The sequence below is a fragment of the Crinia signifera genome, chromosome 5, assembly GCF_055691185.1.
Source record: "Crinia signifera chromosome 5, ASM5569118v1, whole genome shotgun sequence".
Classification (NCBI taxonomy): domain Eukaryota; kingdom Metazoa; phylum Chordata; class Amphibia; order Anura; family Myobatrachidae; genus Crinia; species Crinia signifera.
In genome coordinates this window covers 200213919-200237802 of record NC_139221.1, presented here as the reverse complement: position 1 = coordinate 200237802, position 23884 = coordinate 200213919, and the positions used below count along the sequence as shown (strand labels likewise).

Below are 23884 nucleotides of genomic sequence, written 5' to 3'. Positions count from 1 at the left end.
GGCAGTTGCTGCACTGAAGGGGTTAACAGTCATGCTGCTGCACCATATTGGAAAGGACCTACAGTATTGGCACTAGGTGTCAAATGTTTTGACCAGAGCCAGGTGTTGAAATGAAATGCAGATTAGATGTTGTGCATGGCAGCCATGGAAGTTTTGGCAGCTGCAGTTAATATTTCAATCCCAGGCTCCAGGGAACTGAGAGCATAATGATTTCTAAGCTATAAAGCTCCACCATTCCATGCTGGCTATTGGCCGCAGTTAGACAGTGGTCCCAGGCAGCACGGCTATGAGTGGTGCACGCTGGGTGGCCAGCAGCCTAGATTCCCAGTGCAAAGTAGGTGGCCAGGTGCGCCACAGCCTGGACCAAGTCTGGTGGCTGTGGCTAGGCAGTATGTAAACCCCCACCCCCTGTCACCATCCTGCTGCAAACTGTTTGGATATATGGCCAACCATGTGGGCAGTTGGTATATGTCTGGTGATCTTCATTCTGTCATGATTATGGGCATATTTTTAAGTGGAGGCCTGGAGCTGCAGTTCCATCTGCCGCATTGTTAATCTGACCCTGCCTACGGCCAGATAGCCACCGCCCTGGAGAGTGTAATCTTGGCCTGTACAAATGGCTTGTGATAATATCGCCACTCATCGCACAGCAGTAAATCCATTTGCAACTCACTTACCATTGAATTCATTTTTCCAGTCTGTGCGTAACCCAGAACCTACGCTGCCTGTGTGACAGAATTGTGCTGATCAAGGCCGGAGCTGACATCACACACCCTCCCTGAAAACGTCTGGGCTTGCTTGGGTTTTCCCTGCCACTCCCTGAAAACGGCCAATTACCACCCACAAATGGTGACTTCCTGTCACTGTTTAGGGTTGCGCAATGCTCATGCACGTTAAAGCCCAGATGCATGCGCAGTCGTTTGATAATCAGTTGCCATGTAAATTAGCAGCAGTCATGTCTGAATAACCCCCATTTTTCGGCACATACAAGTGTACAAGTGTTTTTTTTTCTATATTACATTTTTTATGGCACAGCCAAGTGTTAAGTTCTAAAACTTTTTTTGGCTTGGTCCCACTGGAAAACGTCTTGATGGATTAAATCATTGTTCCCTGTCACTTATTAAATAGCTCAGCACTTAACCTGGGAGCTACAACCTTGCAATGTGAATTGGCTTGCCCCATGTATTTGCCAATACGTTGTCAATGTACTCCACTCCTCTGTACATTCTGAAAACCTTATTTAGCTTCCTTCATCCCTGTCACAGTGGAGCTTACAATCGGCTTTCTTTACCACAGTAACAGAAACACAAAGATGGCACTTACATTTTTATTCCATCTCTATAATTGTTAGATCATTAGGCATGTCCCAAAGTCTTGGAAGTGTTTGTGAGGTGGCTGTGGTGGTAACACCATGTATATTGGAAGACCTACTCTAGGGAAATGTTTCACAATACTTACATACTTTTTTCCACTAGTTTTACTGTTGTTCCAAAGTCCACAGCAAAGACAGTACGCACCTTTTTTCTAATGGCATTAAAATTCCTGACATATTTTTGTCTGTCAGACACGTAGACTAGTAAATATCTTTGTTCCTATGTCTGTATAAAATGAGCTCAAGGTGATAAAATTTGTAAACTGAGATGAAAACAACTCGCTTCCACATGAACAGTAGTGAGTCAATGCTGACAGCAGGAATTTAAGCATCCACTCCCATTGTGATCCAAGTTTGAAAATTGTTTGATAAAACAAACATACACTATCTGTAACTGTTATGGAAACTGTACTGGGTGTTGCTGATGCATATGCAATCATGTGACAGAAGTAAAGACTCTTTCAAATCTATGTTTTTTTACGTTTATGGATATACTTTGCAATGTATTGCTTACCAAGTCATAGCATATCAACAAAAAATATGCCAACCTGAACAAGAACATGATTGCATTGGCTTGTAGAACTACTATTGAGAGAAATAATGTTAAGCATGGTAGTGCTGATTAGAACATGCTCACACTTTGTATGTTGCAGCCACGCAATACTGTGTCTTAGTACATATGCCCCTATATGTAAAATATCCTAAGCTTGAAAAGTGATAAAATGGTGAACGATAAAACACCAGCCAATCAGCTCATAATTGCCAAGCTGCAGGCTGGGTTTGACAAATGACAGGAGATGATTGGTTGGTGGTTTATCACTCTCCATTTTATTATAATTTTTCAAGGCTTAGTACATCTAACCCATAGTGTCCCTAATGGTGGTAATGCTTTTTGATTTATGTGGGATCTATATATCTATATCTATCACTGTGATGAATGGGGGTATTTTATAACACAATACCATAATGCTTTGGGGTTTTCAGTCAGCAAAACCTCATTGATTTTATGATATGTGGTTACTAGGCAATAAGAACTTATTTAAACTTGCAAGGGATCATTAGGGGTTTCTCATTATTAAACAACTTTATTGTACCAATTACTATATGGTGTAAATGAAAACATGCTTATTGAAGTGGTCAGTTAGATATACATTTATGATCCATTTATGTGATTATCTTTAAATATATATTCTGGTACTTATATGTTAGTTGGGCACCCACTATAGTTACTACGCTCATACCCCTACTATCCATGTCGGTTTGGAGTTATTTTATATAGTGTGGCGAGCCACCGTGCCCGAAGTGTGGCGAGCGGACGCGGAAAACTAAGCAAATAGCTTAGTGGGCGCCCAACTAACATATAAGTACCTATATTCTTGTCTTTAGTACCATTCTAATGTGTATTTCTGTTTCTAGTTTGTTTATAAAAACACTTATCTTGAAAAAGATGCCACAGTGCGCCGATACATGTAGAAAAGAAAAATGAGTGTGCATGTTTTTATTTGGATACGGCAGCCTGTATACATATGTTTGCTGAGGGTTAATACCCAGGATCCATCTTCCTCATTAACTACATAGTACTGCTGCTTAAACTTTTTGTTTTTATAAATAAACAAAATTTTGCCTATTGACGTTTTTGCTATAATTCACCTAGTGTATGACTATCTTAACACTGGACAATCCGAAGTGAGATTATTACTTTTCCTTTGTTGTATCAGTTTATCAGTCTTTTACATCATATTTGAGAAGTTTGTCCCACTCCACTTTACTGGTTTATTGGTTAACTGTTTTTGTGTATGCACACCTCTATTCTGTTCTGCCACAGTATCTTAAAGGGGTAGATCTGGACTTTTGCTCTTTTTATTTTCTTTTCCAGCCTTTGAGTTGTGTACTTGCGGATGTGCTTTGGATCCTTGTCCATTTGCATGATGCACTTTCAAACCACTTTTAGTTGTTGGATAGTGAGAATTAAATTTTGCATTATAATTCTCTTGTATGAAGAGTAATTAAAGCTTGAGTTAATAAGTTTGAAGCATCCAAGTGCCAAATATACAATGCAACCCCACAGCGTCATACATTTTAATGTTAATAATGCTTGGTACTAGGCTATTTCATGTTTTTTCTTCTTTCATGAAAGTCACATTTTCATCTTTGTTGGCCTTGAATTTTTAACATTGATCCATAGATGTAGGTTTTGTGTTCTTTGCTTGGTTTACTTATTGAATGAACTTTGCTGGTTTGCATGCTCCTTGTTAGACTGGCATAAACTGCATGGGCAAAGGTTTGTGGATGCCCAGACATCACACCCATACAGAATGCCTGTTGAACATCACATTGCAGAACCAAAGGCATTATTAAGACGTTTTACTATACCTTTGATGCTACTACAGCCTCTAAACTTATGGAAGAATTCTTAACAGTAGATTTGGGAACATTGCTGCAGGTATTAACATCTACTCAGTCACAATAGTATTATTTAGGTTGGGTTTTTATAGTATGACATTAATGACAGGCTCACAGTTTGTGTTGTGACACATGCTCCAAACCTTGCTTTGCTCATAAGAGAATTGTCCCACCAAAAAAAGCTTTGCCTCAAAGTGGGAAACACTATTATCCATATTGTCATTGTACATTTATAGAATTAAGATACCATTTTACTGAATCTACGGGCCCAGAACAATGCTGCCACAGACAATTATTGTTCCTCAGCCAAACTTCATAGTTGGTAATGTGTATTTTGACATGACTATTCTGACATCTACCAAACCCAGGTTAGACTGCCGGAGGGTGACACATGATCCGTTCCTCTAGAACATGTTTCCACTGCTCCAAAGTCTAATGGTGATGTTCTTTACACGATTGCAGCCATTGTTTGGCATTGCTCATGCTGATATAGGATGTGTGTGTGTGTGTGTGCGTGCTAGGCCATGGAAACCCAATTCACAAAGCTTTTGTCAATTAATTCTTGTTTTGACATTATTTCTAGAGGCAGTTTGGAACTCTATAATGAATGTTTGAACTGATAACTTTTCCATTCTTCGAACTCGTGCATCTTGTATTGTGAACCTTAGTGATATCATTTCACAGATGTGCTGATGTTCTAAGTCATAATAACTGCACTTATAGTTTATCGGTGCAGCTCTAACAGAGCAAAGTGTGGCAAGCTGATGCTAATGGCCCAGAGCAGCTCAGTTTAGTCGATTGAGCCACAGAAACTCGCCCAGTGTGTACAGTGTGCAATGACATAATCACTGACCCGGACGCTGATCTGCTGGTATTACCAACAGATTAGCAACAGAGTGGACAGCTTTCCATAGCATCTTGCTATGGAAAGTCATCAACCCTGGGGAAAATATGTATTCACTGAGCAATTTTCAACCCAGCAATTTTCCCCATTATCGTTCAGCATACACGCTAGGCAAAATCACCCAGTGTATGGACCATAAGTCTCTAAGCTCTTTATTACAAACCATTCTTCTGCTAATGTTTGTCTACGAAGACTACATGACTTAGAGCCAGATTTATCTGTACTTGTTAGTAGTAAGTGTGGCTGAAATGACCAAACAACCTAAATAGAAAAAAAAGGGTGTCAATATATTTTAGGGTATGTAGCATATAATCTTAAATGTTCTTCATTTGGAAATGATCATTTTACATTGAAAGATTTTTATTTTAATTCCCCAATTAATAAAATGGGTACAAATGCAGTAATCAATAGTTACTGTAGAAGAACTTTGCCTACATGTGAAAGTTCATATAAAGGTTATCAGTTGTCTGAGTGCATGTATGTAATATAGCCGTTATTGTCCAGTTTTAAGTGGACAAAGTCCAAGCCAGGATTGTATAACCTGGAAATTGTTAACTGTATATTACTGGTGAAGTAAATAGTGTTAAGTGTAACTGCTTATCAGCCGCATGAGACAATAATCTAGAGTGATTTGTACTGTAATTCCGTAATATCGGCCAAAACAAGTGCAGTCTGTAGTCTTTTTAAAATGACACATACGATTTTTGTTACATTATTGTCTGTAGGATAATAACATATGTAACTTTGGGCCTGTTTTAGAGATGGATGCTAATTGAAAAAATATAATAATAATAATAATAATAATAATAATGAGTCTTGTTCCGTTTAGAATTACTCTATGAAAACACCAGCTATATGCAATTTCTTTGAATATACAGAAATGATTATGGTTCTGTTATAAAATCACAAAGCCGCCCACCAAAATTATAGTTAGCGAAGAATGGAAATTAGGATAGCAATATCATGGAATACAGACTATTGTACGCTATGTTTCTTTCAATTAAGCTGTGTAGTGCCCACGTGGTGAATCATTGGTGGCTCGTCTGTAATTAAATACACCTACAGAAATGGTATATATGTGTATTTTTAAAGAAACAAAAGTTTTATTGTTCCTCAGTGAGAAAAACAAAATAGCAATCTAGCAAATATGATACCTTTTAATGGCTAACAAAAATAAATGTAGTTAAAATGCAAGCTTTCGAGACTTCTTAGGTCTCTTCCTCAGGCATGGTATAACAAGGTGTGTGAAGAACCACATATATATACACAGCAGAGTAGGAACAAGATGTGATAGATGGACATTCTTAAGATCAAAACAAAACAAAATAACAGAATGAGCTTGTAAATTGAGTCCTTAATTGGTTTGTAGATAAGTAGTGTGAAAGTTTTATTGTCTCTAAGTTGATGACAGACCAGAGTTAGAGCTCCGATGCCCTCACTCTCTCTCGCGGCCAGATTCCTCAGATGTTGTAGTGGGCCATAAATCCCTCGGATAGATTCAGTCCTGTGTTAAGGGTGTCAAACGTTGTCATTAATTTGTATTCCCAGACCCTCCTGTCTCTTTGTGATTTGAAATTTCCTTTTAGTATAATCACTTTCATATGATCCTGATTGTGTCCTGGGCTGCAGAAATGTTTGGCCACAGGAAAGTGTGTCTTTTTTTCCTTTATTGTGTGGCGATGGGACCTCATCCTTGCCTTAAGTTTTTGTCCTGTTTCTCCCACATACAGACCCCCAATAGGACATTTGGTCCCATCGCCACACAATAAAGGAAAAAAAGACACACTTTCCTGTGGCCAAACATTTCTGCAGCCCAGGACCAATAGACAGTGTACGGATCCCCAACACACAACAGGACTATAAGATCCCAGGGACATTCACATGTTCTACTACCAATGTAGTGTACCTGATTCTGTGCACCAAATGTCCTATTGGGGGTCTGTATGTGGGAGAAACAGGACAAAAACTTAAGGCAAGGATGAGGTCCCATCGCCACACAATAAAGGAAAAAAAGACACACTTTCCTGTGGCCAAACATTTCTGCAGCCCAGGACACAATCAGGATCATATGAAAGTGATTATACTAAAAGGAAATTTCAAATCACAAAGAGACAGGAGGGTCTGGGAATACAAATTAATGACAACGTTTGACACCCTTAACACAGGACTGAATCTATCCGAGGGATTTATGGCCCACTACAACATCTGAGGAATCTGGCCGCGAGAGAGAGTGAGGGCATCGGAGCTCTAACTCTGGTCTGTCATCAACTTAGAGACAATAAAACTTTCACACTACTTATCTACAAACCAATTAAGGACTCAATTTACAAGCTCATTCTGTTATTTTGTTTTGTTTTGATCTTAAGAATGTCCATCTATCACATCTTGTTCCTACTCTGCTGTGTATATATATGTGGTTCTTCACACACCTTGTTATACCATGCCTGAGGAAGAGACCTAAGAAGTCTCGAAAGCTTGCATTTTAACTACATTTATTTTTGTTAGCCATTAAAAGGTATCATATTTGCTAGATTGCTATTTTGTTTTTCTCACTGAGGAACAATAAAACTTTTCTTATCAACTGGCTAACACGGTACCAAACTTTTTTCTTTTAAAGAAACAAAGCAGTGGACATGTCACATTACCATGTTATGCTGGATTTGATATTGGCTCGGTATTGATTAGGTTTTTATTTGTACCTATTTTTATTTATATGCCATTGTCCATGCTTATGTTGTTCATTATAACAATCTTTTAAATGAAGCTACTGTATATAATTTACTTTTTAGTTTATAAAATATTGTACTAAACTCTGTTGACATGCCCTGGCTTTATAGCTATAGAACTACCTAATAAAACTAATAACTCCTAAATCAGGCTTTCTAAATATTTTGAAAAATTAATTCTGCAATATTGAAGCCTAATGGTGTAATGGAAGCGAGCGCGAAGCGGTGCACTGGAAACTGTGTCCATGTCGACATTCAGGTAAAATAAACAGGGGAAAACCCCATGTCAAACTTTTGACTGTCGACCTAGACACTGTTGAACTAATGCTTGTGTCAACCTATTGACCTGTCAACCTAGACCCATGTAGATCTAGACCCATGTCGACTTACAACCATGTCGACCTAACAGTGTCTACCTAATTCTTGTCACGACCAACGTGCTGTAGACCAAACGATCCCAACCCCTCCACAGTGCGTGAGCAGTGGAAGCCTGAGCACACATTCTAAATAGCTTCCATTGTGAACAAGGGACACACCTCAAAGAGAACACTAGTTGCTGGAGTAAGTGTGGGAGCAGGAGAGGCAGTTGCAAAAGAGCCATTGGGGGTGGGTGTGTTCTGGGGGAGGGCAAGAGTGGGAGAGAGGCTCGCCAAGTGGGGACAAAGCACCTGGAGTCAGTGTCAGACTGAGGCATCAAGGGCCTTAACGGGATTTGCAGTGGTAGGGGCCCATCCTTAGAGGTTTACTTGATAAATATATATAGTAAATATGGATAGTCCATTCATCATAATGAACAAGATTAATACCTGCAATGGACTTTAGAGACTACAACATAGTCCTGTGAAGTACAGGTATACTATAAGGTAACATCTGTATAATTCAAGTGCACAATCTGAAACCTAGAGGAGGGTTGTGGGACCCACTGGGGGTTTCCCCTGTGCCCCAGTGCCTCCCAGGCAGTGGGGCCCACTGGGTCCTTCCCCTTTTACCCCTGTGGGCCAATACAGCTTGCCTGGAGTAGAGCACCAGGAACAAAGAATATGAACTGGAAAAGGAAGGTCTGCAGGTGGTGGCTAAGGTGACAGCACACGGACAGATTTAGCTAGCCACCAGGTTCTGTCTGAACCTTCCACGTTGTGAGGCTGCACATCATTCCTGTTATAATGGATAACCTTTTTTTGCTTATTTTTTTGAGATGTGAGAAACCAAAATACTGTACATACTGAGGGCGGGATGTATTAATATACATCTTCGCCCTTCGCCTGGCAGCTGCCGCATATGTACTAACATATGCGGCTAGCATCGGGTTGTGGTGACGGAGACCCCCGCGATACCTTTGATATGTTCTGCGGGGATCTCCGTCACATCCCGGCGGCTGCCAGTGTCCCCCTGTATCTCCTCCTCCCCCTGCAGCCAGATGTACTCCCGGCTGTGACACCTGCTGGGGGAGGAGATCAGGAGGACGGGGGGGGGGCACGCAGACGGCGGACGTCAGGCGGCGATAGAAGCCCATAGGCTTCTATAGGGTATCGCCACCCAGAGGGAGGCGATACCCTGCCAGGCGGAGACGGGGCGGACGGCTAATGGTACATAGGAAAATGCGGTAAAACCCCTGTTTTACCGCATTTTCCCTTTAGTACATCCCGCCCTGACAGACAGTCAGTTTAGGGATATCACTGTGGTGCGTAAAAGGAAGGCGTTATGCCGAGGTAAAAAAAAAAAAAATGGTTTCCGCCAGCACACAATGATATCAGTAACTGATTTAAAATCCACATGGCAGTAGGATTAAGAGATCTTGGTTACTTATATATGTAAATGCAAGCCCCCACACCATATGTCAAAGCTTCTCTGAGTATTGGGGCTTGCTATTTCCAGGGCCGGCGCCACCACTAGTCAGCTTTAGGCATTTGCCTAGGGATGCTGGCCACTGGAGGGTGGCACTCGGGAGCAGGCCCCCCCCCTCCCCGTGGAGCCAGGGGAGTGGCAGCGGTGGGGCTGGTCTTAAATCCCCCCACACCCCTGTAGAGTGACACGGCTGGCTCAACTCTCCCTCCCATGGAGCGGCGGCGGCCGCATCACCCCACTCCCGGACTCGGCGGTGGGTGATTCACACCCCCCCCCCCAACTCGGTGGCAGCGGCCACATCACCCCCCCCCTGCTGAGCAGCAACTAGATATAGCAATAGACAGGGCCGGTGCAAGGCTGCACTCCAAAAATCATCATAAGTCACCTCAAAGTAGCACAACAGTTTAAGAAAAGTGTTAATTGGTAGTAAGAGTTAAGAAGCTTCTTAACACTTGGTAAGGCTTCTTAACCCTAACAAAGACTTATTAACACTTTAGTACTTCTTTTGTGTATGATGAAAACTTTAATTTTGACCTTCCATTTGGAGTGCTGTGTGTGCATGGTAAGAATTAAATGCAGTGTTTATAGCTTGGGTCAGTCAAGTTGGTTTCATTACAAAAACTAAAAGAGCATGTTAATTCTAAAGGGGCATACAAATGGGGCAGTTTAATCCCCATTTCTAAGCGTTCAGACTAGTATCGCATACAAACCACATACCAAAGTTTCTTGGTGGGGGGTCATCACATCCAAGTGCACCTTTTTATAGGCTCATATCTGCGCATTTAATAAAAAAAAATCCCATGTTGTTGAGTTCTTTGTTTATTTTTCATAGCTCCATCGGAAGCGATAGAACTATTTGTACACTGGAATATGGATGTTGTGGGTGAAAAATGATTCATATTTCTCAGCAAACCAATAATTTACCAGCTTTGAAGCCACCAAAATCCATGCAGAGGGATGTGATTAAAGAATCATATGTGCAATGCTACCAGGAATGACAATTGGAACTTTCGTTGCTGTCTTTTAGCCCAATAATAGCTGATTAGGATCAAGTATGAAAAAAGGGATTGAGAGATGTTCTCTGCCTCCACTGTGCAATTACAAACACAGAATTTGGAAAGTATGGGCTCCTTAATCTGAGCCTGTCTACTAAAGAAAACTTATTTATATCCGTATTTTATAGAGATTTCATTGCATCAGCACCTTCTAATGAAGCATGAAAACATAATACTTTCCTATAATTGCAATGCAGTCCGTCTTTTGATTTTAGATAAAGAGAAACATTGAACTACACATTTTAAGGAATACAATTTTTGCATAGCATCTTTATTTTATTCTCTCCCTGCATTAAATGCTTTTCATTTTGCCAGAAAAAAAAGACAAATCCTCATCTGATTGAACACCGCAATTAATAAAAACATTTTTTAGTAGCTAGGCCTTTTTATTTCTTTACAGTAGCAATGTAAAAGGTGCACTAATTCAGATCATGTGATCAGTTTTTAGATGGCTATCCAGAATGCGTTGTAGGAAGCCGTTGCACTACAAGACCAAAATCATAAAGGACTTCTTTTATTAAATCGCTCTTTAAGTGGATTCCCACTATTTATATTTTAATTATTTACAATATATTGAGGAAAATTCAATTTCAGGCGAAATTGTCTGCCCAGCTGAATCCGTATGATAATGGCTGCACTATATGGTACACAGATTTCATATAAAATATTTTGCTGCCTCAGAGCATAGAGAACACTCTTCTGCATATCTGGCCAAGCAAATGGTGCAAGATGGGGTGCCATTTTAATGCCATTGGCAACAGCAATTTGCACCTTTCGCCTGGAACTACATTTCCCAATTGCAATTTTAAAAGGTGTGAAAGTGCTTACCCTTGGTAACACTACGTGATGTGTAACTATCTCAAATGTCAGCTAGCAGGCCGACATATCTGATACTGGATACACACCAGTATTAGTAATAGAGGATGCAGCGACATATCGCTCAGTCCTTCATTACAAATGCCATGGTTGCTAGGATGATTACCTGGTTAGCTATGCAGCAGGGCTGACGTTAGGCACCTTAAATAACTGTCTTAAAAAAAAAAACTTATTGTTTCAAATAAATTTTTTTTTTTTCTTTGTAGGAAGGGAAACTTATAAGGACTTAAGAAATGCAGGGTGAGATGTACGAAGACTTAAGTAATAAAATGAAGAGTGGTAAACCAACAACCAATCAGCTCCTGGCTGTCCTTTTCCAAACCCAGCCTTTGACATTGCAGTTAGAAGCTGATTGGCTGGTTATCACTCTCCATTTTATGATTTTTCAAGCTTAGTACATCCCGCCCTTAGTCCTCAGGGACAGCTAGGTCTCCTCATCTTGTGAAAGTACTGATTTACTGTAGAGTCTATGCAATTATTTATGCTATGCATCAGCATACCTCCCAACTTTTTCTGCTACAGGATCGGCCTGTGAAAAGGGGGCATGGCCTCACAGGATGACGCGTCCTAAGGCCACGCCACGTTTTTTGACGCTCTGCAACGATGAATAGACACTGTGCGCATGCATACATAGTACCATAGTAACAGTAAATAAGGCTGAAAAAAGACGTTAGTTCATCGAGCTCAACCTATCTGCGCACAGCTTCTATTCTCTTTAGACTGGGGTGGACTCCCAACTCCCCCCCCCCCCCCCTCCACTGCAGGACAAAGGCCGCACCGGGCGAGATGCGGGAACATCCCCAAAAACTGGGACGTTCCCCCGGTTAGCGGGACAGTTGGGAAGTATGTATCAGTGTATCTTGAAGTTTGAGTTAATAAGCAAAGTCAGTTAACATCTATAAATACGGAAGCCAATAGTCTGCTATTTCATTTTTCTCATATCTGTAGGTATTTAAAAATGTGCTCAGTGATAAATGTTTTAGTACAGTGAACTATTTTCTGCTTCGTTGCATGCTGTTTGGAATCTTATGTTCAGTGTACTGTCATATCTTGCAAATGATTTATGACTGCTTTTAGTAGTAAAGTGATGCAGTGAGTTACAACATAATCACACAAAGGAGTTCTGGTGGCAATTAATGAATAGTAAAAATGAGGTCATATGTAGTAGTGAGTAAATACTCCATACAAATAGTTTTAATAGAGACGCATGAACATGTTTGATAACAACATTGTTTGTGTGATGTTGCTTGTCCTGAGGTGTTTACTTTTGTTTTTATCCTAGATAACAACCCTTATTAACTATAAAGAGAAACCAAAGAAATCTGAGAAGACATTACAGGCAATTCAACGTGTCGGCCAAGCGGTGAACCAGGCTGTGGGGAGATTTGTGGCAGTGGGAGAAACCATAGGGAATGAGAACAGAGAGCTCAAAGAAGAAATGTGTTTTGCCTGTGGTGAGGCAACAAGAGCTGGTAAGATGACACTATCGCTATGTATGATATACTTCCTATAGCTCTGCTAGTCTAGGCTGTTACAAATAAGTGGTTATCAAATAAAATGTATCACCCAGGAACAGCTGCCAACTTTCCAAATCCAATAAAAGCTGTTTGAATCAGGGGGTCTTTTGGTAATAAAAGACCTTCTGCATAGAAGTGATCAACTGTTGACAGAATCATTTTTTTTTTTATTAAAAGTCCTACAGTAGGTTTGGGCACAACACATGGAAAAAACAACCATATTTACCTTGGACTAACGCTTTGTGTCAGAAATGTTGAATTTCCCAATGGTTTAAATAGTTTCTAGGCAAAAATCCCAAAATAACGTTTTGTTCTAATATGGTTTTAAAAAGTATATTAGATCATTTCATGCAACAAATAGTAAATAGGCAAAGATCCAAAGGCTTTGCTGCCAATCTATAAGATTCTCAAGAAAGGCTCAACGGCTGATTGCATTGCAAATGTTCGATGGGTTAATGTTAGAGAAGGACAGACCTTATCAGGCATATATTTGTAATTTTGTACAGCAAGGATGGGTTATCCTATGAAATCTATGCATGAAGGTGTTTAGTGGGCATTTCACTATAAGAATGCATGAACACAAAGCTGTAATGGGTGGAACTACAATGGGTGTGCAATAAGTTTCTGGATGCACAGAAAGTATTATATTTACAAACAAAGTTAACATTACATTTTCGCCAGGACAGTCTATGCAAAGCTGCATGTGCTGAAACCACTTGGGGAAGTAGCTAAACCAGTCTGAAGCAAGTACAGTATGTCTTCTACATGTTGGATGTGCTGTAGGTCTTCACTGCAGCTTTTGGTGACTTAAACAAATCCCACACGTCTTATGGGATCATGAAGTAGTCACGGGAGTCCAGGTCTGGACTGTATGGCAGAACATCAAGGATGTGTTCATGGCCTAAAAAACCAACCTCTTTCCTGGACTTGTGGGTGGGTGCTTTGTCGTGACGGAGAAGGGCACCATGAGCATGAGTTATTGAACGATGCCTGACTTCCAGCACTTTTGCTATGGTAATGGTAATAATATGTCTGCAATGGTAGACATACTAGTACCCAGTGATGGTGCGCTGCTGCACTAGTGATTTTGGCCACACAAAAAAAACGCCACATCTCCTTGGCTATACCAAGCTCACATCTACAGCAACTGCCATAAGGCCTGGACATCATATTTCAGCACTAAGTCACCCAAGCCTCCTTCTGCTCATGAGTAAGCTGATGGGGCACCCATTATACACAAACCTTGTTCAGTCAGACAAAGATTTTTATGTATTATCAAGAGGATGGCTTCTGTTGAGGTTTCTCTTTGACTGACTAATCCACAGTCTCTTGATGTTGGATGTAGATCGACCACAGCACTCATCTTCCAGGGACCATCTCCCACACTGAAATTCTGCAAAGTGGTTCAAAGTGGTGCTCCCTCCCCAAAAGCAGTTCAGTCAGTCCAAACTCTCATGTTGTCACCAACCACTCTTGTCATAGAAGTTCATGGTTCTCCAGAGGCCTTTTGTGAGCTCAATTATGGGTTCATGAAGGAAGAAAACATGCACACTTCTTTTGGTGTGCAATGCTACATATATGGGTGTGGTATGCTGGTCCAACAGTGAGAATTCTGACGGTAAGTATAGGACATCAGTATCTTGACCGATGGGCTTGCTGCGCTCACCGCAGGTTCTATTATCCCTCTATGGGGGTCGTGGACCCCAATGAGGATGAATAGCCCTGTAAATAGAGATCTCAATTGTCGGGCATTTAACAATCGGGATCCGTATAATATCAGTAATCTACAAGTCTCCCTCAAGATAAGTTAACATTTATCTTCTCTTGCGGGAGTCTAACAAAGTGACAAGATGGCACCGTGCATGCGCATTAATAGGGTTGTGGACATCTTGGTTAGGTATATGAGTTTTCCCTGTAGGGAAGTACGGAGTATGCACAGTAGCACTCTCCAACTCCAACAATAAGGAGGTTACTCTACTTAATTAAACTGAGCAGGCATACCTTATCACTCCTAGGTTGTAGGTATTCCCTCTCGCAATCAGAAATTGCCTGTTACTGACATACTGCTGTGTTGGGTGGGTTATTCGCTATGACCATAAGGCTCCTATGGCAGCACCTTTTATAACTTGTTTAAACCCCAGCACCTATAACCACTTCTCGCAGTATCCTGCCATTGGTACTTGGAACAGCTTACTTTTTACAATGTGTCACTTCCGGTCAGTTTGCCCCTGGTAGCAAGCAGAGAGTTTGTGGATGGAGGGACACTGCGTTCAACTGCAAGAGAATAGAATAGTGCTTAGGGTACAGGCAGAAATTGTCTTGAAAAATCAATTCCACAGTTAAAGGTGCTTGGAACTCCACAACATACAAGATACAGACTCCTATCTGGAAGGTCAGGTAATACACACATAATATAGGTCTCACAGAGCTTTTATTATTCACTTCTGACACACAACTAGGGTGGCCAATCCCGGGATCGGGATCGGCGGGATCCCGGGATTTGGCCCCAAAATGTCCGGGATTTGAATCCCGGGATTGGACTATCCAATCCCGGGATTTCGGGATTGTACAGTCTATTGCCGGGCAGCGTCTGAGCACACGCTCAGACGCTGCCCGGCTGTTACCGACGCGGGGTACGGCCGAGAGGGGTCAGACGGGGAGAGTGTCCGTGACACTGACTGGAGGGGAGGGGTGACGAGCGGGTTTCAGCGCCGGAGGTGCAGCGCTGTGGCCTGCGCAGCGTGACCGCGTGACCTATGGGTCACGCTGCGCAGGCCGCAGTGCTGCACCTCCGGCGCTAGAACACACTCACGGGCCACGGCCGCACACAGCATTCCTCTTTGTCAGCCACCACCTGCCCCGCTCACCACTCATGGGACGGACGCTGCAAGCCCCGCTCCACCACTCCTGGGGGACAGCCGCCGCCAGACAGACGCCGCCAGCCCCGCTCCACCACTCATGGGGGACAGCCGCTGCAAGCCCCGCTCCACCACTCCTGGGGGACAGCCGCCGCCAGCCCGCTCCACCGCACTAAAGTAAGGGGGACAGGGGCGATTTTCTTTTAGGGATGCCAATCCCGGGATCCCGGGAATCCCGGGATTGAGCATTTTTCAATCCCGATTCCCGGGATTGAAAAAATGCCCCGGGATTGGCATCCCTACACACAACCATGAAAGATCTGATATAGCACCATTAATGATGTTTGAGATTTGACAGAATGTATTACATATCTTAACTGACACCAATGGAATTTGATAGGGATCAGCACTTTACTAGGGCCCATAGATACTTCCATTTCCTGCCAGGTAAGGGAACAATGATCTTATTGACTGTCAAAATACCATTGTACATGGTCACCTATAGTCAATATGTAATTATTATTGTAAAGGGACATTATGTACTTTCTTCTTATCTATAACTAAACAAATATTTGAAGTATTTGACTGCTTGAAATGTGCTTCAGACATGCTCCCAGATACCGGTCTATGTAGTTGGGTTACCTTTTAAAGAAAAATAACCCTATTAGTATTGTAGACAGAAAGTATTCTCCCACACCGTGCAGGTGTTGTAGGACTTCTTTTAAGTAATAACCAGCAGGTCCCAGCAAGGTTCAGGATCACTTTCTTGTGCTTAGGGCAGGAGAAGGTATTGCTGGAACAAAGACCGTAGCTTTATGCATAGTTTAAATGAACCCTTTAGAACTGAGTGTATGGGAAGAGGACCAGTGTTATTTGGGCTGCTGCAAGCCAATTTTCCATATCCGAGAGCAGCAGCTCTGGACCCCTATCAGTATTACAATGATTAACATTAATCCTGACTGCATACCTCCCAACTTCTTAAGCAGCCAAAAAGGGACACTTGCGCGGCGGAGCCACGCACGTGCCCGAAAAGGGTGTGTGGTCTTTGCTAATGAGGGTGCGGCCTATGCAAATGACCCACTATCATGCCTCGCCCCCGTTTTACACCCTCTGCGACGCTGAATAGACGCTGTGCGCATTGGAGGGACTTGCAACTGCCCCACCCCCCGCCGCAGGATACTGCCGGCCTGGGGCAGGACGTGGGACCATTACGCAAAAAACAGGACATTTGGGAGGTATGTGACTAAGGCACCACAGTGGCCTGTGTGTGGCAGTACCTGGCTACAAGATCTGATTCTTAATCTTCTGGATCTGTTTTCGGCTTAGAGGATCTGAAGTTTAGGAAATCGCTAGTGTGGAGGAGATTTACATATTATGTACCCAGCCATATTACAGGATGTGGGACAGATATATGAAGCCTTAACAAGAGATAAAGTGGAGAGTGATAAAGGACCCGCAAATCAGCTCTTAACTGCCATGTTACAGGCTGTGCTCGTAACCCTCCACTTTATCTTTTGTAAAGACTAAATACATTTGGCCCTATGTATGAAAAATGACAGTTAGGAGATGGTTGGCTGGTACTTTATCTCTCTCCATTTTATCACTTTTTAAGGCTTAGAACATCTGGCCCAATGTATAATGTAATGGCCCCATGTCACCTTGTCTTCCAGCAGTCAGTTGCAAAAGATCTATCATTGTGTGTAAATGTAGTCTATTTTCTTTTTTCCTTTTATAGCAAAGGAGAGGGGCCTGTGAAGTATTGTATTCATCAGGTTGCTAAACACAAGTACACCATCTGTATTGTAACACTTTATCAGAGTCTCTTCCCTTCATTGTTAGCGCTTGTGTAAATAGATCCACAGCCATGGCAAACCTTTCTGTGTGTGCCATCATTTATTATTTGTACATCATTCATTACTAATGCAACAGCTAAGATGTGGCTTTTCTGATAATTCTAAGGCAAACAGCTCTGGCATTCTGCATGAATTACTTTTCAGCATTTCATGCCTGGAGAGGATGGATGGTTGTGGGGGTTAGCCGGAGGCTGGGCTCTCTTTGTGACCCAATGAACACTATAAAAATGAAGAGCTGTACTGAGCACCAAACCATATTGTTTTAATGACACATTTATCGTAGTGGCTCATAGTTAGCTTGGTATTGCTCATGTGCATATGTGGTTTCAGCAGAGCTGGATTAAGCCTCCGGGGGCCCAGGGCACTTTAGAAAGGGGGAATATTACACTGTCAAAACACAGAGTAAGAGCAGTATAAACTTGGTCAATGGTCAACTGCAGGGGGGGGTTTAAAATAAGTGTATGTGTGTATGTATGTATGTGTGTATGTATGCATGTGTGTGTGTGTGTGTGTGTATATATATATATACACACACACACATACAGAGTACCACAACACTCGCCATCCCTGCGAATGGGGTGCAAACAGCACTCGCCATTCCCAGGTTGGGGTGAAAGTGGCCTGTAACCCACATGCTCTAATAAATACAAATACAGGGACTCAACACTCTCCATAATGAACTAACTCACCTTAGTATACAATTAATCAAATAAATAATGGGGTTTTAGTTCATGAATTGATCAATGCATTTAAGCTTGCAGCCCATCGCCAAGGGACCCCATTTCACTGCAAGTCCTACACTAACATTTGTTTCTCAAGAGCCTGTCAACTGCTGACACATCATAGCTTAAGTAGACATGTGGGTACTTATGTAATATCTGGGCTCCCGTTTTTCTTATGAGACCGCGTCCCCTCGCGGGGCTCGCTGCGCTCGCCACGCTTCGGGCACGGTGGCTCGCTGCGCTCGCCACACTATATAAAATCAACTCCAAGCGTAGTTGGATAGTAGGGGTATGAAAAAATGGAGTGCATTTAACATGGGAGCCCAGATAATACATAAGTACCGACATGTGTTTTTTCCTGGTTTAGAGCTCACCTGCCAAGTGCCTTATGGCTTTTAAAGATGAGGCAGTCACCTAACACAACACCTGACTTAGAATTAAAGGGGCAGCTGTAACAGGTTACAGATAAATTAGCTCATCTGGGGTGAAAGAGAAAGCTATGATCACAGTAACAAAGGTTAATAAAAATTAACCCACATATATACACACATACAGAGTACCACAACACTCGCCATCCCTGCGAATGGGGTGCAAACAGCACTCGCCATTCCCAGGTTGGGGTGAAAGTGGCCTGGGACCACATGCTCTAATAAATACAAATACAGGGACTCAACACTCTCCATAATGAACTAACTCACCTTAGTATACAATTAATCAAATAAATAATGGGGTTTTAGTTCATGAATTGATCAATGCATTTAAGCTTGCAGCCCATCGACAAGGGACCCCATTTCACTGCAAGTCCTACACTAGCATTTGTTTCTTTAATTCTAAGTCAGGTGTTGTGTTAGGTGACTGCCTCATCTTTAAAAGCCATAAGGCACTTGGCAGGTGAGCTTTAAACCAGGAAAAAACACATGTCTACTTAAGCTATGATGTGTCAGCAGTTGACAGGCTCTTGAGAAACAAATGCTAGTGTAGGACTTGCAGTGAAATGGGGTCCCTTGGCGATGGGCTGCAAGCTTAAATGCATTGATCAATTCATGAACTAAAACCCCATTATTTATTTGATTAATTGTATACTAAGGTGAGTTAGTTCATTATGGAGAGTGTTGAGTCCCTGTATTTGTGTATATGTATATGTATATGTATATGTATATATATATATATATATATATATATATATATATATATACACACACACACTCTGCATGTGTTGGTCCCTCAGTACCTTACTCTGTTGGAGCCCTGATAGGCTCAGCGCTGTCTCTGATTAAAAACCCTCCCATAACAAGGCAGCTACTGCTGCAATCCTTCATGGGCCTGAGAAGCATGTGATGAGCTCCACCAAGCAGAGCTCAGTACAAGCCACTCAGCCTCTGACCTCTTGTGCAAAGTCTTATGGGACTTAGTCAACTCCCAGTAATGCACTGCACACTTGTGAAGTCAGTGTGCCTTGACTCCTTATGCTCAGCACCATTAATCATTGTCACATTGGCAGATAGGTGAAGCTGCAGCACTACCCCACTTCCATGCACAAAACCATTAGCTACATTTTTTTTAAATACATGCTAACCACAGGGGGCCCCTAGATAGAGGGGGGGGTGCAGGGGTTCTGACCCCTTGTGCCCCCATTATAATCCGGCCCTGGGTTTCAGAAGTTACTAATAACCTGCTGTTTTAGTATTATATCCTTTAGTTTATATTATCCTATTTATTGGTAATTGTAGGTGTGAGTTACATGAAATGTATTAATATTATTCTCTATATAAATTGTTGCAATTTATTAGAGATAACATTATTAGTGAATAAAAGATGAGCTATGGGGGAAAAAGTGGGGTTAATTAAATTAGATGCAAAGAGGGCGAGTTGTAACTGTGTAGATATGCCAACAACCACACTGCAATTTGCGGCTTGATACTGGTCGTAAGCTGCCAAACTTTTGAGTTGAATTGGTTTTGTTTTGGTCACCTGTCAAACCTGAACCAAAACTAGATTCAGAACAGGGACCAAGACCAGGACCAGGATCCGGGTAGGACTGTGGAGAGATCAGAGAATACAAATCATTAAAAAATGTTGACATACGTAGACTGCTCCTGGCAGAAAAAACTGTCTAGTTAAAATTGCCATAATCATGACTAAAAAATGTCAAATCTAATTAGACAAATTTACAATTTTCTAAATTCCAACTTGACAAAACGGTTAAAAAGTTGAAAATAAGAAGTAACGACAGTCGAGAGAAATTAAAAACAGTCGAAGTGGATTTGACAGCTAGGAAATAAAGGATTGAATATCCTAAAGCATGGGTCTTCAACCTATGGCCCTCCAGATGTTGTGAAACTACATGTTCCAACATGCATTGCCACATTTTTTTCCTATAAGAGCATGCCAAAACTGTCAGGGCATGCTGGGACATGTAGTTCCACAACATCTGGAGGGCCACAGGTTGAAGACCTGTGTCCTAAAGCAATACGACTACTTTTTCTGTCGAAAAATAATTGTTTCTCGACAAAATCAAGATGTCGACAGAGATTGAAAACTCCCCTTGTAGTGAGTGTGGGCCAGATGTATCAAGCTTTAAAAAGTGAAAAAGTGGAAAGTGATAAACACTCAGCCAATCAGCTCCTTCCTGTCATTTTTCAAAGCCAGAATGTAACATGTCAGATTTTTCGCATTTTATGACCAATGCATGGCTGATTTTGGAACAGGTATACTTGTTCACATAAAATATACACTCTCTAATACCCTTTTAACATAAATGGTTCTTATACAATACATTCCTTGTGACTTAAGGAATGTTGGGGTATCCAAAAGAAAATTATCCTTGTTTGATTCCACTTTTTCAGTTGAATGTAGTGGATTCCGTGATATATAAAACAAAATATTAAAACAAAACATGTTGACGATCTACTACACCGCATAACCCCCACCCCTTTAAATTCCCTATTTCAATCAGCAGAGATTACAAAATTTAAAATACGATAGGGCAGATTATGGTCGTCACGGGATTTCCCCGATTTCCCATCACCAGATGATGTTCTCCAGCAATTCCCTAATGTGTCGAAGTCGGCCACATTACAAGAAATACACGTAAAGTTTCTCAACAGAGCCTATATTTCTCAGGCGCAATGGAGTCATTGCCATAATTCTGCTTCTGCTACTTGTCCAAAGTGTTCTACCTCTTCGGCCACATTTATACATAACATTTGGCTATGCTCTAAGATAAAACGTTTTTGGTATAAAGTCCACAATTTTATTCAATTACAAAGATCAAACTTCAATTTTCGTGGAGACCATTCTTATTGGCTGACTTCACACCATGGCACCCAGATATGGTCCAAACTAAATCACTACCCTTCTTAACAACACTGACCACTCTGGCCAGGTCATTGGTTTTGAGGCATTGGTTGGAAAAGACAAGCCCATCTGTTGAATTGCTGAAATCTGAGTTATTGGTATATCTCCATTATGACAGATGTACTGCATGCTATGATGTTGAGAAGGGGGTTAAAACCTTTAGCAATAAATGGGAACTATATCTAGTTTATTTACCAGAAGAAATTTCTAGCTCTGTTATGAAAGTCTTCGAAAATACTACATGGTCACTTACGAAAAATCTCTCTAAATAGATATTAACCTTTTCATGGATGCTTAAATGGTGTATTATCCTTACTATTTATATCTTTATTAATATAATTAAGGATACCAAATCTTGGATTATGGATATATGGTAGGACTGCATATACATGTGCATTGTACCCCCCCCCCCCCCCCCAAAAAAAAAAGGAGTCGTGCGTATCCCACTCACATGCTTCACCGTGATCACCCATGTGTAAGGGTCTCTTTCGGGGGTTTAGTTATATGGTGCCAACCATGTAGAAAGCTGAAGGAAGGGCCGTTCCCAAGCTCACTATGTGCTCAGAAGTCTCTTTTGGGCACTGTATGAATGGCACACCACACTCACCACAATGGTGTACCACACTCCTATAGATGGAATCATACGCATCAAGGTATTTTTGTGTGTCTTCACCCTAGACACATGTTTCTACACACATTCCGTGTATAATAAACCCCAAAAATAAGGTGTATCAATACCAATGATAGTAGAAAAATACTAAAAGGGTCACAAGTCAGGTCGCACCCGGCATGGAGCCAAGTCCAAAATCTTGTGTGCGAACTGGGCTTGCTGGTCTAAAAGTGTAGTACCTTGTAAACATTATTTTATTGTTTATCAATATATATTAACTGATTGTGTAGAATAGCGTTATGTAAATGTGATGACTCGTGAAAATACTAATGTTCACACATCCCACAAACAACATGTATCTGGATACATACCATTTCGTACCTTTTTGGCAGGTACAGTACAGTTTTTTTCTTTTTTTTCTTTTTTTTTTATATGGTCTGAACCTTTTTTTTGAGTCTCACACTGCCCTTTCCAAGTATAGGAAAGGGGGCGTGGCCATTCCCCCTTTCCGAATTTGTACTGGCCTTGGCTCTTCAGACGGTGGATATGAGGTAGCCACATGCCCCACAAGAACCTTATTTTCAGCTTGCCATATATAGGTCTATAAATAATATCTTCATTTATTTCTTTAAAAAAGAAAACAAAATATTTATGTATGCTGTAAAAAGAATGGCAGCCTGCCTGTCACTTGGCAGAAAACCTGATAACAATTCCATGTAGATATAACCTGAAGCTGGAAGATGAGAGAATGGGGTTTGCTTAGACGTAGAGAGCTGTAAGTGCTGCAAGAATACCTTGTAAATATATATTAAGAATAATGCCTTTGGAACTAACAGAACGGCAATGTGAAAATTCTGTGTAACATGTCTGGAAGGAAGGACGCACAGACAAGCCAGCAGGGGGCTGGTTGAAAAACTGCTGCTGAAACTATTTTTTGCCTGTGAACATATTGCATGTATTTGCACTTTTTTTTACCCACAAAGAAGGTCTAAACTAGTAAAAATGTAAGTGTATTTGTGACTAGAATCCCCAGAATGCTGCTTGCCTCAGTACTCCCCTTACAGTAGTAGAGTCCGGAAATCAGGCTGCTGCATTCCCTAGATAACTTGGAGGTCTGCTGACTCCACTGGCTCATGTTCACTTTCTCTCATCAACAGCAAGCAGGGTGTCAGTCAGGATTTCATACAATAACAATCCCTTTTTCCGCTGCTGGCCTATTTCAAAGCCTCCCCTGCCTCTGGCCTCAGGGTAGTGTGTTTCCAGGCTTCATGCCAGGACTGGTCATATTCTGTGGATTACATTGTTTTGGCTAGTTTTCTTTGTGACAGAATGATGAGCTGGGATTTGTGACGCCATATTTACAGCTCTTGGTATATTTTTTTGTGACTCCTTGTCATTTGTGTACTTTCAGTTTTCCTACTCCAAATAAAGGTCTAGTGCCATGCTGCTCCAATAGGCAGCATGCTTGTTTACTCCACACATTCAACATTTAGCACAGATATGTCCTGTCAGTAGCGATAATGAAAAATTTATATCACTATACATTATAAGCATAGTTGCCTACCCTCCTGCATTCTGCAGGAGATTCCCTGAAATAACAGCAATTTCCCTCTCTCCCTCATTAATCTACCAATCTCCCTCATGTCACCTAGCCCACATTACACTGTTACATTTTTTGGGAAAAAAGGAAGGAGAGATAGATACAGTTACGTTGAATCATCAGCACCATTTCCCAGCACTTTAGCAAGTATAGTATCTCTTACTAACTGCTCCCCATATATGGAAG

The 23884-nt window shown here is 41.5% G+C and overlaps 1 protein-coding gene across 2 annotated transcripts in view; it reads left to right on the top strand.

Moving 5' to 3' along the window:
• Positions 1-23884, top strand: part of CTNNAL1 (catenin alpha like 1) — a 214956-nt gene that overhangs the window by 78037 nt on the left and 113035 nt on the right. For both annotated transcript variants that reach the window (XM_083188427.1, XM_083188428.1), the window contains exon 2: positions 12464-12653. In XM_083188427.1, the coding sequence (XP_083044553.1) occupies positions 12464-12653 (190 nt within the window). The remainder of the gene's footprint in view (positions 1-12463; positions 12654-23884) is intronic.